This window comes from Camponotus vicinus, unplaced genomic scaffold, assembly GCF_025532165.1.
Source record: "Camponotus vicinus isolate PSW18456_S1 unplaced genomic scaffold, iyCamVici1.0 SCAF_7, whole genome shotgun sequence".
Lineage (NCBI taxonomy): Eukaryota > Metazoa > Arthropoda > Insecta > Hymenoptera > Formicidae > Camponotus > Camponotus vicinus.
Genome location: NW_028141979.1, coordinates 436,589 through 448,937, shown reverse-complemented (window position 1 = coordinate 448,937; position 12,349 = coordinate 436,589). Strand labels below are relative to the sequence as shown.

General features: G+C 36.7%; 2 protein-coding genes across 7 annotated transcripts in view; one reads left to right on the top strand and one right to left on the bottom strand.

Annotated features, from left to right (window-relative positions):
• Positions 1 to 8,937, top strand: part of LOC145974921 (uncharacterized) — a 9,705-nt gene extending 768 nt beyond the window's left edge. Inside the window, exons 1-4 of one of the 3 annotated variants that reach the window (XM_083105001.1) lie at positions 547 to 909; positions 2,182 to 2,350; positions 2,519 to 2,778; positions 3,860 to 8,937. In XM_083105001.1, the coding sequence (XP_082961127.1) occupies positions 2,183 to 2,350; positions 2,519 to 2,778; positions 3,860 to 3,962 (531 nt within the window). In that variant the 5' untranslated portion in view covers positions 547 to 909; position 2,182 and the 3' untranslated portion in view covers positions 3,963 to 8,937. Of the gene's footprint in view, positions 1 to 546; positions 910 to 2,147; positions 2,351 to 2,518; positions 2,779 to 3,859 lie in introns of those variants that run through there. The other 2 variants (XM_083105000.1, XM_083105002.1) reach the window with 2 other exon arrangements.
• LOC145974914 (putative E3 ubiquitin-protein ligase UBR7) overlaps positions 1 to 12,349 on the bottom strand; it is a 13,851-nt gene extending 1,502 nt beyond the window's left edge. The window contains exons 1-9 of one of the 4 annotated variants that reach the window (XR_014439851.1): positions 12,218 to 12,344; positions 11,507 to 12,146; positions 11,195 to 11,383; positions 10,952 to 11,098; positions 10,767 to 10,878; positions 10,519 to 10,694; positions 10,244 to 10,403; positions 9,986 to 10,144; positions 380 to 2,934 (exon numbers count right to left, since the gene is read on the bottom strand). Coding sequence is in view for 3 of the 4 variants with exons in the window: in XM_083104990.1 (XP_082961116.1) it covers positions 9,993 to 10,144; positions 10,244 to 10,403; positions 10,519 to 10,694; positions 10,767 to 10,878; positions 10,952 to 11,098; positions 11,195 to 11,383; positions 11,507 to 11,647 (1,077 nt within the window). In the remaining variant the exon portion in view is untranslated. Of the gene's footprint in view, positions 1 to 233; positions 2,935 to 8,505; positions 9,888 to 9,985; positions 10,145 to 10,243; positions 10,404 to 10,518; positions 10,695 to 10,766; positions 10,879 to 10,951; positions 11,099 to 11,194; positions 11,384 to 11,506; positions 12,147 to 12,217 lie in introns of those variants that run through there. The other 3 variants (XM_083104990.1, XM_083104989.1, XM_083104991.1) reach the window with 3 other exon arrangements.

Below are 12,349 nucleotides of genomic sequence, written 5' to 3'. Positions count from 1 at the left end.
GCATATAATATTCTCCTTTTTCCGCTCTACATTCAATATCAAATATAATATAATTGATGTAATTATATATATAATTTAGATTTATCATTTGATTGAATTATTTTATATATATACATATTTTATTTATAATAATAATTTATTTTTTATAATAATAATAATAATAAAATAAAATAATTAATAATAATATATAATTTGAATTTCTTTTTTGATGATGATAATGATAATAATATGATATAAAAACGGTAATAAATACATATATATTATATGTGTGTGTATGTAACTTGCATTATTTGTAACAGAAGCAGAGTTTAAGTTTACCTAGATTGGAAAGATACCTCTTTTAATTTATTCAAGGATAGACATTCCCGATATAGAATACCTGGTTTGGCGGTTGAAAGCTTATCGGCGAAGCGTGAAATTTCCCTTGGATGTTAAATGTGCAATGGTGACCCATTTATCGATTTTCTGAGATTTTAGTGCAACATGGTATCTTGTTGGCGTTACCTAAGGCGTTTTAAATCTCCATTGAACAAAAATAAAACTCGAATATCATCGAAGAGAGAATTCGACAAATCCGTTTGCAAAATTGACGCTGTTAAAATAAAGCATTACGCAGCTCTCGAGTCTCGATCAGCGAGAAATAAACGCGATACGCGAGATACATCATCTGTCGAGAGTCGATAAATATTGATATTGATTTCCGTCATTGATCCACTCTCTCTCTTTTAGGCCAGCGTGTCTAAAGCTAATGAAATTGCGATAGGAACGAACGCACGCGGCCATATGGCGTGCACCAACCTCGATTATCGGAAACTGTTATAGCTATTTTTCTGGAGCACAGCCAAACGCGCGGGATATCAACGGTAACAAGCACGACCCAAGGCAACGGCGAGTCAATGCACGAAAAGTGTAGGTCGTTGGCATAAATTTTAAATACATTCCATTTTCTCAGGAAGGGTTCGATTCGGCGACTCTGATATCTTTACGAGGAAGAATAATCGTTGCTATAAGAATCACGAGTTTGCGAGGGCAATCGGAATGTTATTTATTAGACTTGTTATTTTTCTATCTAAATTTGAAGTCCAAAGATATCGCGGTCGTCGCTGCCTTTTGGTCGTTGCCCAACGTAGAATAACCCGCGAGTTGGTACCTTCCAGGGTGAACCACCTCGATGTAGCATTGCCCCGTCTCCAGCTAAACTCGCTCTACGCACGCTAATAACGTACATACTCTAATGTCGAGTATCGAGAGATATTGGGGATTGGAGTCATGTCGTTAATATTCCCCCTTTTTTCCTCCATCGTATCTTTTCCAAGATTTTGGCAGAAATCCAGGTTGCGAGATAGCATAATACTAGTTGCACATTCATGCGCGTCTATAACTGGCCTACTCTCTTCGATGCACGTGGAGCTGCAACCATGACATCGAGGAATCAGGCCACCGTTCCACTTTACGCCTTTCTAAAGCGATAAAGGTTGTATCCGTTTATTATGCACACAGTTGGCGCGATTCGATTGCGAAATTCTCGGCTTTTCCGTAGGTCGGATTAACTTTAGGTGTCCCGATGATACAATCTTCAATCGCGTTAAAATCAATCGTTCGCCGCGCCAAATTGTACGAGGGTGGTGTGGTGTGTTTTTCCGCCTATCCTCCTTCTTCGCAAACGCAATCACGCGAGGTCGTATTTATCGTTAACGCGTCGATGGAGTCCAATTTCGGGGAGACTGCGAGAAGGAGAGAGAAAGAGTCCACTGTCGTGCGACACCGGCGGTTTTTTAGCGGTGCAGCCTGCACCCCGCGCTAGCTTGGGTTGTTCGATAATCGAGGTACAAAGGCCATCGCCCCCGAGAACATATCTAGGCCACCGACACCACCGACCGTTTGCCACAGTAATCGCCTTCACCATTGCACATTCGACTGTAAAACACGCCGAAGAAACGACTACGCGATATAATTTCATACGAAAAATAGTAGAGTCATGTGCTCGTAAAGTTTAGCAGGCTTTTTGTATCATGTAACGGCACAGTCGTATAAACTTTATTACAACGGCATACAGTTATAATCCGATCGTTACGAGCAATCAATTTATTTACATCTTTATGTTTTATCGTAAATTTTTTTTTGTATCCTACTTTGCGAATGAATTCTCGACGATAAATTAAATACGTTTCTCGTCATCAGAATGATTACGGCGTTACCGGTACCTTCGGTGAAGGTCTTTCACAAGACTTACTACCAGGAGAAAGGATTGCGGATAGGGAACAGCCAGCCGGGAAGTCCACTGGCGGAGAGCGAGGCGGTACTGGCCATGATAGACAAAGAGCCACCGGAGTACTATTTTTGCGGAAAGGTAACGAGAGCCTTCGGCTTTTCGATGCGATCGCTTCGTTGTTGAACAAGCCGCTGAAACTCGCTCGCTTTTTCATTATCCGCGTGACAAAAGAGGCGCTTGTATGCGGTGTAGCTTGAATAAAAAAAAAAGAGTCTCCTCTCTCCTCCAATAATAAATTATTCGCAGGTAAATTCGCTGTACGTCGTCGTCGGCTCGCTGTTGCTGGGAGCTGTAGTCCTGGTTGTCGGTCTGGTGCAGCTCGCTCCGGGCGCGGAAGCCGCGCAAAACTCGGCGGCACTCATCGCCGCCGGTAGTGGCCTCCTGGTGATAGGGGTGTTCCTCGCCCCGCTGAGAGCCGTGTGCATCAGAAAGCAGAGCGCGGCGCAAAAGGACGGCACCCATCAGCGGAGCGTCACCAGCATAGATATGCTGTTGGCTCAGCACAGGTAAAAAGCAATCGATCGATATTCTCCGATACTTTCACTCGATACACAGCCGTGCTGCGCGATTGCATGCGAAGCCATGCATGCCACATCTTTCTTCCTTCCTTCCAAAGACGTGCAATTTTTGTTTCCTTTGTGTCCATCGGGTTTGAAAATTGCCTACAAAAAAAGAAACGTCATCTACGATTATCGCTCAAAATGTGTCGACGGAATATTCTCTAATTCTCTATAATTTGCGTTTAAAATTCAAGATTTGTTTTCTCGAGTCGCGTAAATAACACAGGCCTGTGAAATTTTAGGTTTGGTTAGTTAAAAGCAGAGTGGATGAATCTGATAGATTTTTTGACGCTGAAAATGAATCTGACCGCAGAATTTCTCTAGCACGTCAGGTTTTTGAGTAATTTATGGTTAAATAGTCCAAAAATGGCTATTTTGGCAAATTTCGTGAATTTATTATGAGGGAACCTAATTTTTTGAAATATTTCTGTCAACGGCATCATGTAGTATTAGTCTTCACCTTTCAAATCCATTCTTGATTGCTGCCGCACGATTTTTTTTCGCTGAGATATACAAGCATGAACTTATAAGAAAATTTACATAGACATCAGTATGGCAGATCCATCATCTTGAAATTTGAAAAGGCTTACATATATCAGGTTGAGTTGCCCATAAAAGTATTATAAAGATATATCTAATGCAGTCACACATTTTGATAAATTTTTCTAAATTTTATATCTTTTACTGTAATTCTGCCATTTTTAATTTCAGAAAATGACAGGCGGCGTTCAAAAATTTATGTTTTTATCTAAATTTTGATTCCTGATAAGACAGAGAGATAACACGGTTAAATTGGAAAGGCTTATTGAATTGATTCTGCGGCCAGATTCGTCATCAGCGTCAAAAAATCTATCAGATTCACCTCCTCTGCTTTCTATAACTGACCTTCGCAGGCCTGTGTAATTATTCAACTACTATTCGATTACAAGACTCCATTCTATCATATTTCCAAGAGATCTCTCTTGAGATTCGCTATCTTGTATTTGATCCCTCGTGCTCCATCATCGTCCGTTGATCGAATCGACAGGGATTTCACGGTCCTGACGCCCGACGAACTCGAGGATCTCGTGGGCCGGTCGACGTCCAACAACCTGGAGAACAAGCCTCACAAGCAAGGTCACAATACCTAGGTACCGCCTGCCTCGAGGAAGGTGCTACCTTCCGCGTCTACCGCGTTTCCGCCGTGCACGAGTACCACGCCACCATCGTCCGTCACGTCGTCAGGACCAAGTTCCTCCATTCTGTACACGCATCGTTACGATACGCGCGAGCATAGTTTGGTTTAATTAATGTGCGCACTCGCTACGTTATTTCCGAATAGAGCCGTCACGCATTTTCTAACGGTGCAAGATTGCGAGCGAAAAGCCGGGGCTCTTTGAGCTCCAAGGTTGCGACGTAGCGCGACCTCGTCGACGTAAGAAAGTGGCTACGCGCGAGATACACACGTAGACTCCGTCATATTCGAAAAATTCTCCGACACGGTAATCATTGCTTCTTTCTCGCGACTCTTTCATTCGCGCTTGTCGCGTTGAAAAATGATTGATTGCGCGCGCATTTGACATTTCTTTGCATCTACGTATGAACGACAGCGAATAGAGGAATTTCAACGAGTTGTTTGAGGCATTCGATTTTGTTTCTCTTGCTCGCTGACTTTATGGTTGACTTGAAGCTAAATTACAGTACACGCTGACACAGGGTGTGTAGCTTTAATTACGTTATTACAGTTGACGATATCGGTCGATCGTATGACATGGACATGGAGTTATAAAATAATTACACTCGCACGCTAATTGCACGCAACAAGATATGCATGGAAAATTAGCACAGGAATATTTATCGCGAAAAATAATGTCGGCGAAGGTGACAAATTTCGCAGCAAGAAATATAATATGCAATTTTTATTCGTCCTACGAAGGAGAGTTCAAGCATGATATCTTGGAAAGAACGTCCGCGAATCATGTGCGGAAAGGAGAAAAGTTCAAGTTTAAATCAAGTTCTGGGAGGGCCGAATTTAGAGTCTTGAAAGGGACAATCGCGCAAAACGCGGATATTGTAGATATTGAAAAAAAGAAAACCAAACAATCGCATAATAAATTTCACGAAATAACTTATTCTCCCTCCATTTTATGCAACTGTAAAAACATTTTTTTATTTTCTAGAGCGCCTTATTTCCCATTTTATCTCCCAGATTGTCCCTTGCACTCTTAAATTCGGTCCCTCGGACAATTTGTTTAAATTTTTCGTGAATATATAAAGATTTCGCGTCATTATCGTTCTCCATCGTTGCATCAACTAAATAATTTTTTTCAAATATTTCCATTATCGAGCTAAATTACACATGAAACAATTTTACATACGTACGAATCAAAAATTAAAGGTTCTCTCTTTGAAGGAAAAAAAAGCACATGTGATTTGCTATATTTCGATCGCTTGTACGCGTCTGCATTTCGAGTCGAATACGTGCGTTTCAGAATCAGACATCCCCTACATCGCTACGCACTTTCGATTCTCCGATTCAAAATGCAACCATCGAAGACGACAAGTTGTACTTTGTCTGTGTTGTAATATCGTGGAAATTTTATCGACAACATTCTTTCGCGTTACACATCGTTAAGAGAGATGCTTTAACGTTGGAGGTACAATCTTTTTTACTATAAATACGTAGTAACGGACGTTACTTTCTCAAAGACTAAATTGTGTTCAATTTATAGGTGAATGAGTCTGATGTACCGAGCAACTTTGTCGTGTATCTCTATATTGCGAGTTATTTAAATAAAGATATATAATTCGCGAGTGACATACGTATAGATAAGATTCGGAAATCTTTCTCGACAATTGTCCCCTGCAGGACGATAAAAAAAAAATGAGAGGACGAGAGAAATTATACGCGTAGAAAAGACTCGTAAATTTTACCGAATATCTCCTTGTCAAATTTAAAACGCGTACTCATCGTGTGCGACGACGGTACGACTATAGAACGACGACAGACAGAGACACGCGATATGTATAGCCCCCATCGATAGGCCGTGCATAATGTCAAGATCGTTGAACGAAAAGGTAAAACGGTACGTAATATGCCGGATCGGATGAGTAACGACGAACCTCACGCGCAATGAAACATACCGAGATCAATACGATATGCTTATATAAAGTGGCGTGCAAAGAGCGAGAATCGGCAACCTCCGACCTGGGTTTGAAAGTCCTTTAGCGAGAATTTCAACGCCAGGCGCAATTAGCTCTCACCTTCGAAATTTCCGAGTTCTAATTACGAAATGAGGCCTTGATTTAAATTCTCGCTCAAACAGGGTCGAAAGCGAGAAGAGGCTTGTTCGTGATCGCCGATTTTCGCCTTTTCGAGATCACAGCTTAGTACATACACACAAATCATAATTAAACGCTTAGGATAGATGTCAGGTATCGAATCGATGTTTTTCGTTGGAAAAGGTAAAAGGATCGAAACTTGATACTTGTCCATCATACCGAGTCCTTTTTCATCTCGTCATCTAATTTACAGATCCTTCAAAGTCGGAAATTTTCTCATTTCGAGGATGCGAGCGAGCAAAATATATATAAGTCTTAGCAAAGTAACATTAATATGACTAAGTTTACGCGGAAATAATCGCCTAACGTAGAAACATAAATCAAAACGCTAGAAGAGTAATAATAAGTGACTCGGATCACATGATTTATCCACCTTGTATCCTAATAAGGGTATCGTCTCGGTTTCTATCCCTAATTCGTAAAATTATTCGAAAAATAACGATTATTAAATAACGATTATTAAATTATTAAATAACGATATTTCCATAAAATAAGCAAATTTTTGGATACTTCATAAATTATTATTCATAAATTTGACCTAAAAATGCCAATCTCGCTACTGTTTAATGTTTAATGGAAAAAATTGGCAAGTTATTTTTTTCGTCCAGCAAATCGGTTAGATTTTTACGTCGCTTGAATCAGCAGCTAGAGATATTTATTTCTAACGAACAAACAAGCTTTGAAGAGGAAACATATCTATCGAGTCCGTTATGAGTAGAGATATATTTTTATCGTCTTTAATGGATATATATATGAGGAGGGGGAGGCGAATAGCGATTAAGGAAAATAACTGTCCACATTTCCCATATGCTGAGAGGCTTGCATTTGTCGTGAGATTCCTATTGAATGTTTGCCTTAATTTCAGAGATAAAAGTATCGTTGAATATGAATGATAAATTCTATTTACGAAAAAATTCTAATTACAAAGAGGTAAAAGCGCGACTAATATTTTAAAAGTATTTTTAAATTTACTATATTTTTTAATTGCCATGTTTATCCGCGCGTAAGAAAACTTGTGCAGTAAACAGGAAACAAGGAAGAGATCGGCGCATTTCCGCTGATGGATATAATTTGCCGCGGTAGAATTTTTAACGTAATTTTAAGGCGAGTGCAACAAGGAAATAATCATCGATAGTAACGTACGTGTGGCTTTGTATGCGAGAGGCATTTAATAGCGTACAATATTAAAAATTACAATTAAGAGAGAATTGAAAATTATGTCACGACATTAACATGTGCGGATATTATGGATATTAAATTTACATTATGGATATTAAACGTTATATACATGACAATTCCTTGTTGTACGAAAAGATTGGACATAATTTTAAGAGATTCAACGCACAGAATTTAGCCGTAAGCATTTTTATAATGGTGTTCTATATATATTAAAACTATTATTAAACTATTAATATACTACTACTATTACCATTGCTACTACTACTATTATTATTATTATTATTACTCTATTACAATTACAATTATATTACTACCCATCAGAGATAGTCTGATTTACTTGTGATGTGCCGCGAATCGGCCGGCAGAAGTGTTCTTCGTACATGTTGGAATCATCGTCATAAGGGATTGGATAGTAATATGCCTAGCTTTGTACATATATATGAAAGTTTGTAATGTGAGAAAGAAAAAATCAGATCGCGTGGGACGCTAATATCGATCTTGATGCGATTTACCGATCTGCAATTTTTAATTAAAAACGTAAAGCAAATTATATCGCGCGATGTAATCCTAAAATGCATATCGTATTTCATGAATATTGATGAGAAAATTCGTCAGCTGTGATTGCAGCATTTTTTCATATTCAATACATTTTACATTTTACAGACATAAATCAATCCTCTATAAATATATTAATGATCTCAACATAGGTTGACTTACTATTCTAAAATCATTGTAATGTATACTATTATTATTATTATTATTTTTTAATACATGTCTAATCATTTATTCAGTTGTATTAAATAGCTTGGGTGGAAAAATGACAAATTTTTTAACTAAAGTTTCTGCGGTCTTTTTGTTCAAGTTTCACCGATAACAAGTTTCCAGTGATATCTGCAAATTCTTATGCATATATAAGATAAATATTAGTTGATTATGCTGCAATCACAACTTATTTTACATCATATATGAAAAAATCTCTATAATCGTGATGCATGTGAATGCATTATTTAATATATTACGATATATCAAATAGTATATATAATATCGAGAAAGTTTTATTGAGATAAGCTCTTAAACTTAAAATTGTAGCGTATAAGTAAGAGGAATGTTATATGGCGAAGCGTTCGCGATGACGCGGCCATCATTGTTGAGGCTGGTCATCTTAGAGTGATAAAAAAGGGAGTGCGCGTTATTATTTTATTTCATGCTTTTATCGCGTAATTTGCTGTATAATTTCACCGTATAAAATTACTACTCGAATGAGATAATGATATCGGAGAAGCAGCGTAATACGTATAGGAATTTTGCGAGTGTTAAAAAAGAGAAAAAGAAGAAAAAACGTACTCCCGATTTCTTCTATCACTGCCAAAGATTAATTATAATGCGAGATATATAAAACGCGTGAACACGTTGAAGCAATCGCGAGTGTCGGCTGTATAATTAAACCTCAACAATATGTTCCGCCATTGTGAACATGTCGAAGACATCCTGCGTAAAACATTTATTGGGAACATTCTGACTTGCTTAAAAGTTTCGTTGACCCGTATATTTTGTAAGCAAAGATTATAAGATAATAGAAGTAAATAAATAAATATTACTACTATACGAGAGACTTTATTTATTAGCCCAGTTGTCATATTCAAGATTTATCTCGTCCCTTTTTTAATCGTTTATTCATAACGAGAGAAGGAGAAAATATTAAAAAGATTAAAATTTTTAAAACTACAATACTTGACATTTTTATTTATGTCATCTCTTATTCAATTATTTTCCCTTTCGAGGCACTATGTTCAGTTTTCAACCTTATAATTCTTACAATTGCGAATTTTGAAATTTTATTTTGCGTTTCATCAAATTTATTTGAATATATTATTCTGATACTTTGCTAATATTTGAATGTTAAAATTTTTAACAAATTATAAGATATTAAAGATATTTATCTACGGTCGATCAAGTAATTACAAACTAAAAATCTATTGACAGTTTTCGACATTGACAACAAATTGTCGATAACTTTGGGAACTAATTTCGAGGATCAATACATTACTAGATTCCTTCCAAAAGTATACTAAATACTTGTATATACATTATGTAGAAAATTTTAATTGTTTTTATTAGCACATTGGGAATTTAATTTTCGAAAATTGAAATTGTTTAAAATAGATGCTTAAAAATATGTCGTTAGTTGATGGATAACTAAAAGATTAAAAATGCTTCAAGTTAAATAATCTTATTAAAGAAATTTGAACAACTTTAGGCAATAATTAAATCAAAATGATTCTTTATATTCGGTATTAATCTTCTTTAATTTATTATAAATGCTCTACTTTATTGAATTATTTAATGATAAAGTGTTGGAGGGATGTTAAAAAATGTATGTTGAAATAAGTACTAGTGTTTCTCTTATGTCAATACATGTGTATCAGATTAGACTGGCAACTCTTTAATAAATTTTTTTTCTCTCTTGGTCTCTTTTAAATCATGCACATATTTTCTCCCACCTTTTCACAATACTGATAATCTTAAATTACCAATATACATGTGTATATAATAATCTACCATAGAAACATAATATAATACATATTTTTAATATAGTATATTTGTAATAATTATTAGATAGCTATGGGGTTAATGATAATATTAAAATACATACATATTTTTCAACGACAATATGTTGGCACTGTCACTTTCGGACGTTTCTTTGATTCCATTTCTGAAAAAAATTCTTTGATGTCTTCTTCACGTACAACTTTTTTGTTTTCCGCAAACTTTTGTAGATATTGCATCAATCGTTCTTTCATATTGTTGTATTCTAAAAATAATTAGAATCAGTTTAGTATTAGTGAAAACACATAAATATTTTTCTGTATGATTAATGCTTTTAAATCTATTAGAATAATTTGAATTTTACCTTCAATTGCTGTCAACTTTTGTACATGTCCCATGCTTGCAAGAGCTTTCATACCTTTCTCATATTGCGATTCTTGCTTATTCATTTTGCCTGCTTCCTCATATGCTTGTACACTATCTTTTGGATCAAGTAAAAATGCAATGCCTTTTTCATTATACAACTACAAGAATAGAAAAAAATATAACATGAGTTTCACAAAAAGAATGTACAAATCTTTATAGTTTTCAATTTATTTACATTAAAAAAAAAACCATATACAACATTTAATATCTCACTGATTTGCATTCTTCGCAAGTGCACAATGCAGCTCTCCAACCCTCTATCCAAAAACAGCTTCCTTTAGTATTAGCACAATTCTGTTTTGGCATTTGACATCCTTCCGACAATTGATTGACTTCTATTTCTTCGTTGTTCTCAGATACATCAGATTTTACATCTGATTTTCTCAAGACTTATAACCAAAGAGTACATATTAATAAATTTACGATTAGAGCAACAATTTTTAATAATCCAGGCATCTAACCTGCATATTTTGATGCATATTTCCATAGAAAATTGTGTTGTTTCATACAACCTGCGCAAATCATTTCATCGTATGCATTATCTGCAGGTATACCATTGTCACATTCTAGATGCTATAGAAAATAATTGTTAGATGCATACAATTTATTTATTAATACATACACATACACACATATATATATTTACCTTCAAATGATACCAATCTTCGCATATTGTACATTGGAACATGTCATCTTCATCACCTTCAGGATCAGGATATGGTCTCGTGCAAGTGCAATAAACTCCATCAAAATTTTGATTATATTTATTTTCAATGTTGATAGCAGATTTCAGCTAGAGGAAACATTAAGCGTTAATTGAACACTTACGACAATACAATTTTGTATAATATAAAAACATAGAAAATATTATACACAAAAAACTCAATACCTTCTCCAAATTACATTGTTTGCCATTAAACTTGGAATTTCCACAGTCGCATCTGAAATGTCGCTTTGTATACAGTTCCACAAGTTCGTGCCCTTCGTGACAATGAAAACTACATGCCAGACAAACAGCAGCTCGAATTTTGTCCGAACAACACGTTTTACACGCGTACAATGCTTGCCTTATGTATCCCTGTAATTATGTTGTTTAAAGATAAAGTAATCAATATTAATCAACAATTGGACGATTGTAAAATGAGTTGACAAAAATAAAATTATGATATCGTAGAAGATGAAAATTGAGAAACGTGCCAACCTTGTTATAAGTACAATTCTGATCATCGGAGGCGCCCAAAACCGCGTACGCGTCTTCCTCGAGCTGATTCTCTACCTGGAGAACATCGAGCATCGTAACGGAGTTGTCGTCTTCTATCGATTCGGCCAACTTGTCAGACATGTCTTCGATTTTGCGTAGCAATCAACGGGAGCGAGAACAACGTAACAAATTCACCTCGAGGCTCTAGGATAAATTAAAGACTTGAATTTGTCAATTCAGATGTCAAATATAAAAGGTTAGAGCAAACTACGCGTCCAAGGGATCGGTGGCAGCCCGCTCGACATGCAACATCTTATCAGCGCGCTAAACGTCAATAAACAATTCCCTTCCGTGAAAACTGCGCGTCTTGCTGCTTCCTTCGATCGTGCACTATTACAACAATTTACATTTCGCGATTTCGTCGGAATATCCTAGACATTGTAACATGTCAAAAACGTTACACAGCAGCGAGAGCGAGAGACGCAAAATTCAAACCGTTCAGAAAACACGGCAGTTCGATCCGATTGGCTCTCGTCGGGCGAATCCGATTGGCCGATCCACAAGTATACGCCAATCAGCGGACGGCGAGCAGTCGACCGCTGTATTTTGCGAATGGAGCCATCGATAGGTTAAGTGCCGGCTGGAAAAAGAGAAATACATTTGAAAGGTCGCGTTTCTTCCTCGAGTATTTCAAGAAAAAAGATTAATTACACAAGCCCGCGCAATAATCGCTTAAATTCGTTAGATTCGCTCGCGATCCGCTAAAGAATTCCAGCCGTGATTCGAGCGAGACGTCCTGTCATCGCTGTCAACCGGCCGGAACCATCTCGAGTGCGATTTTCC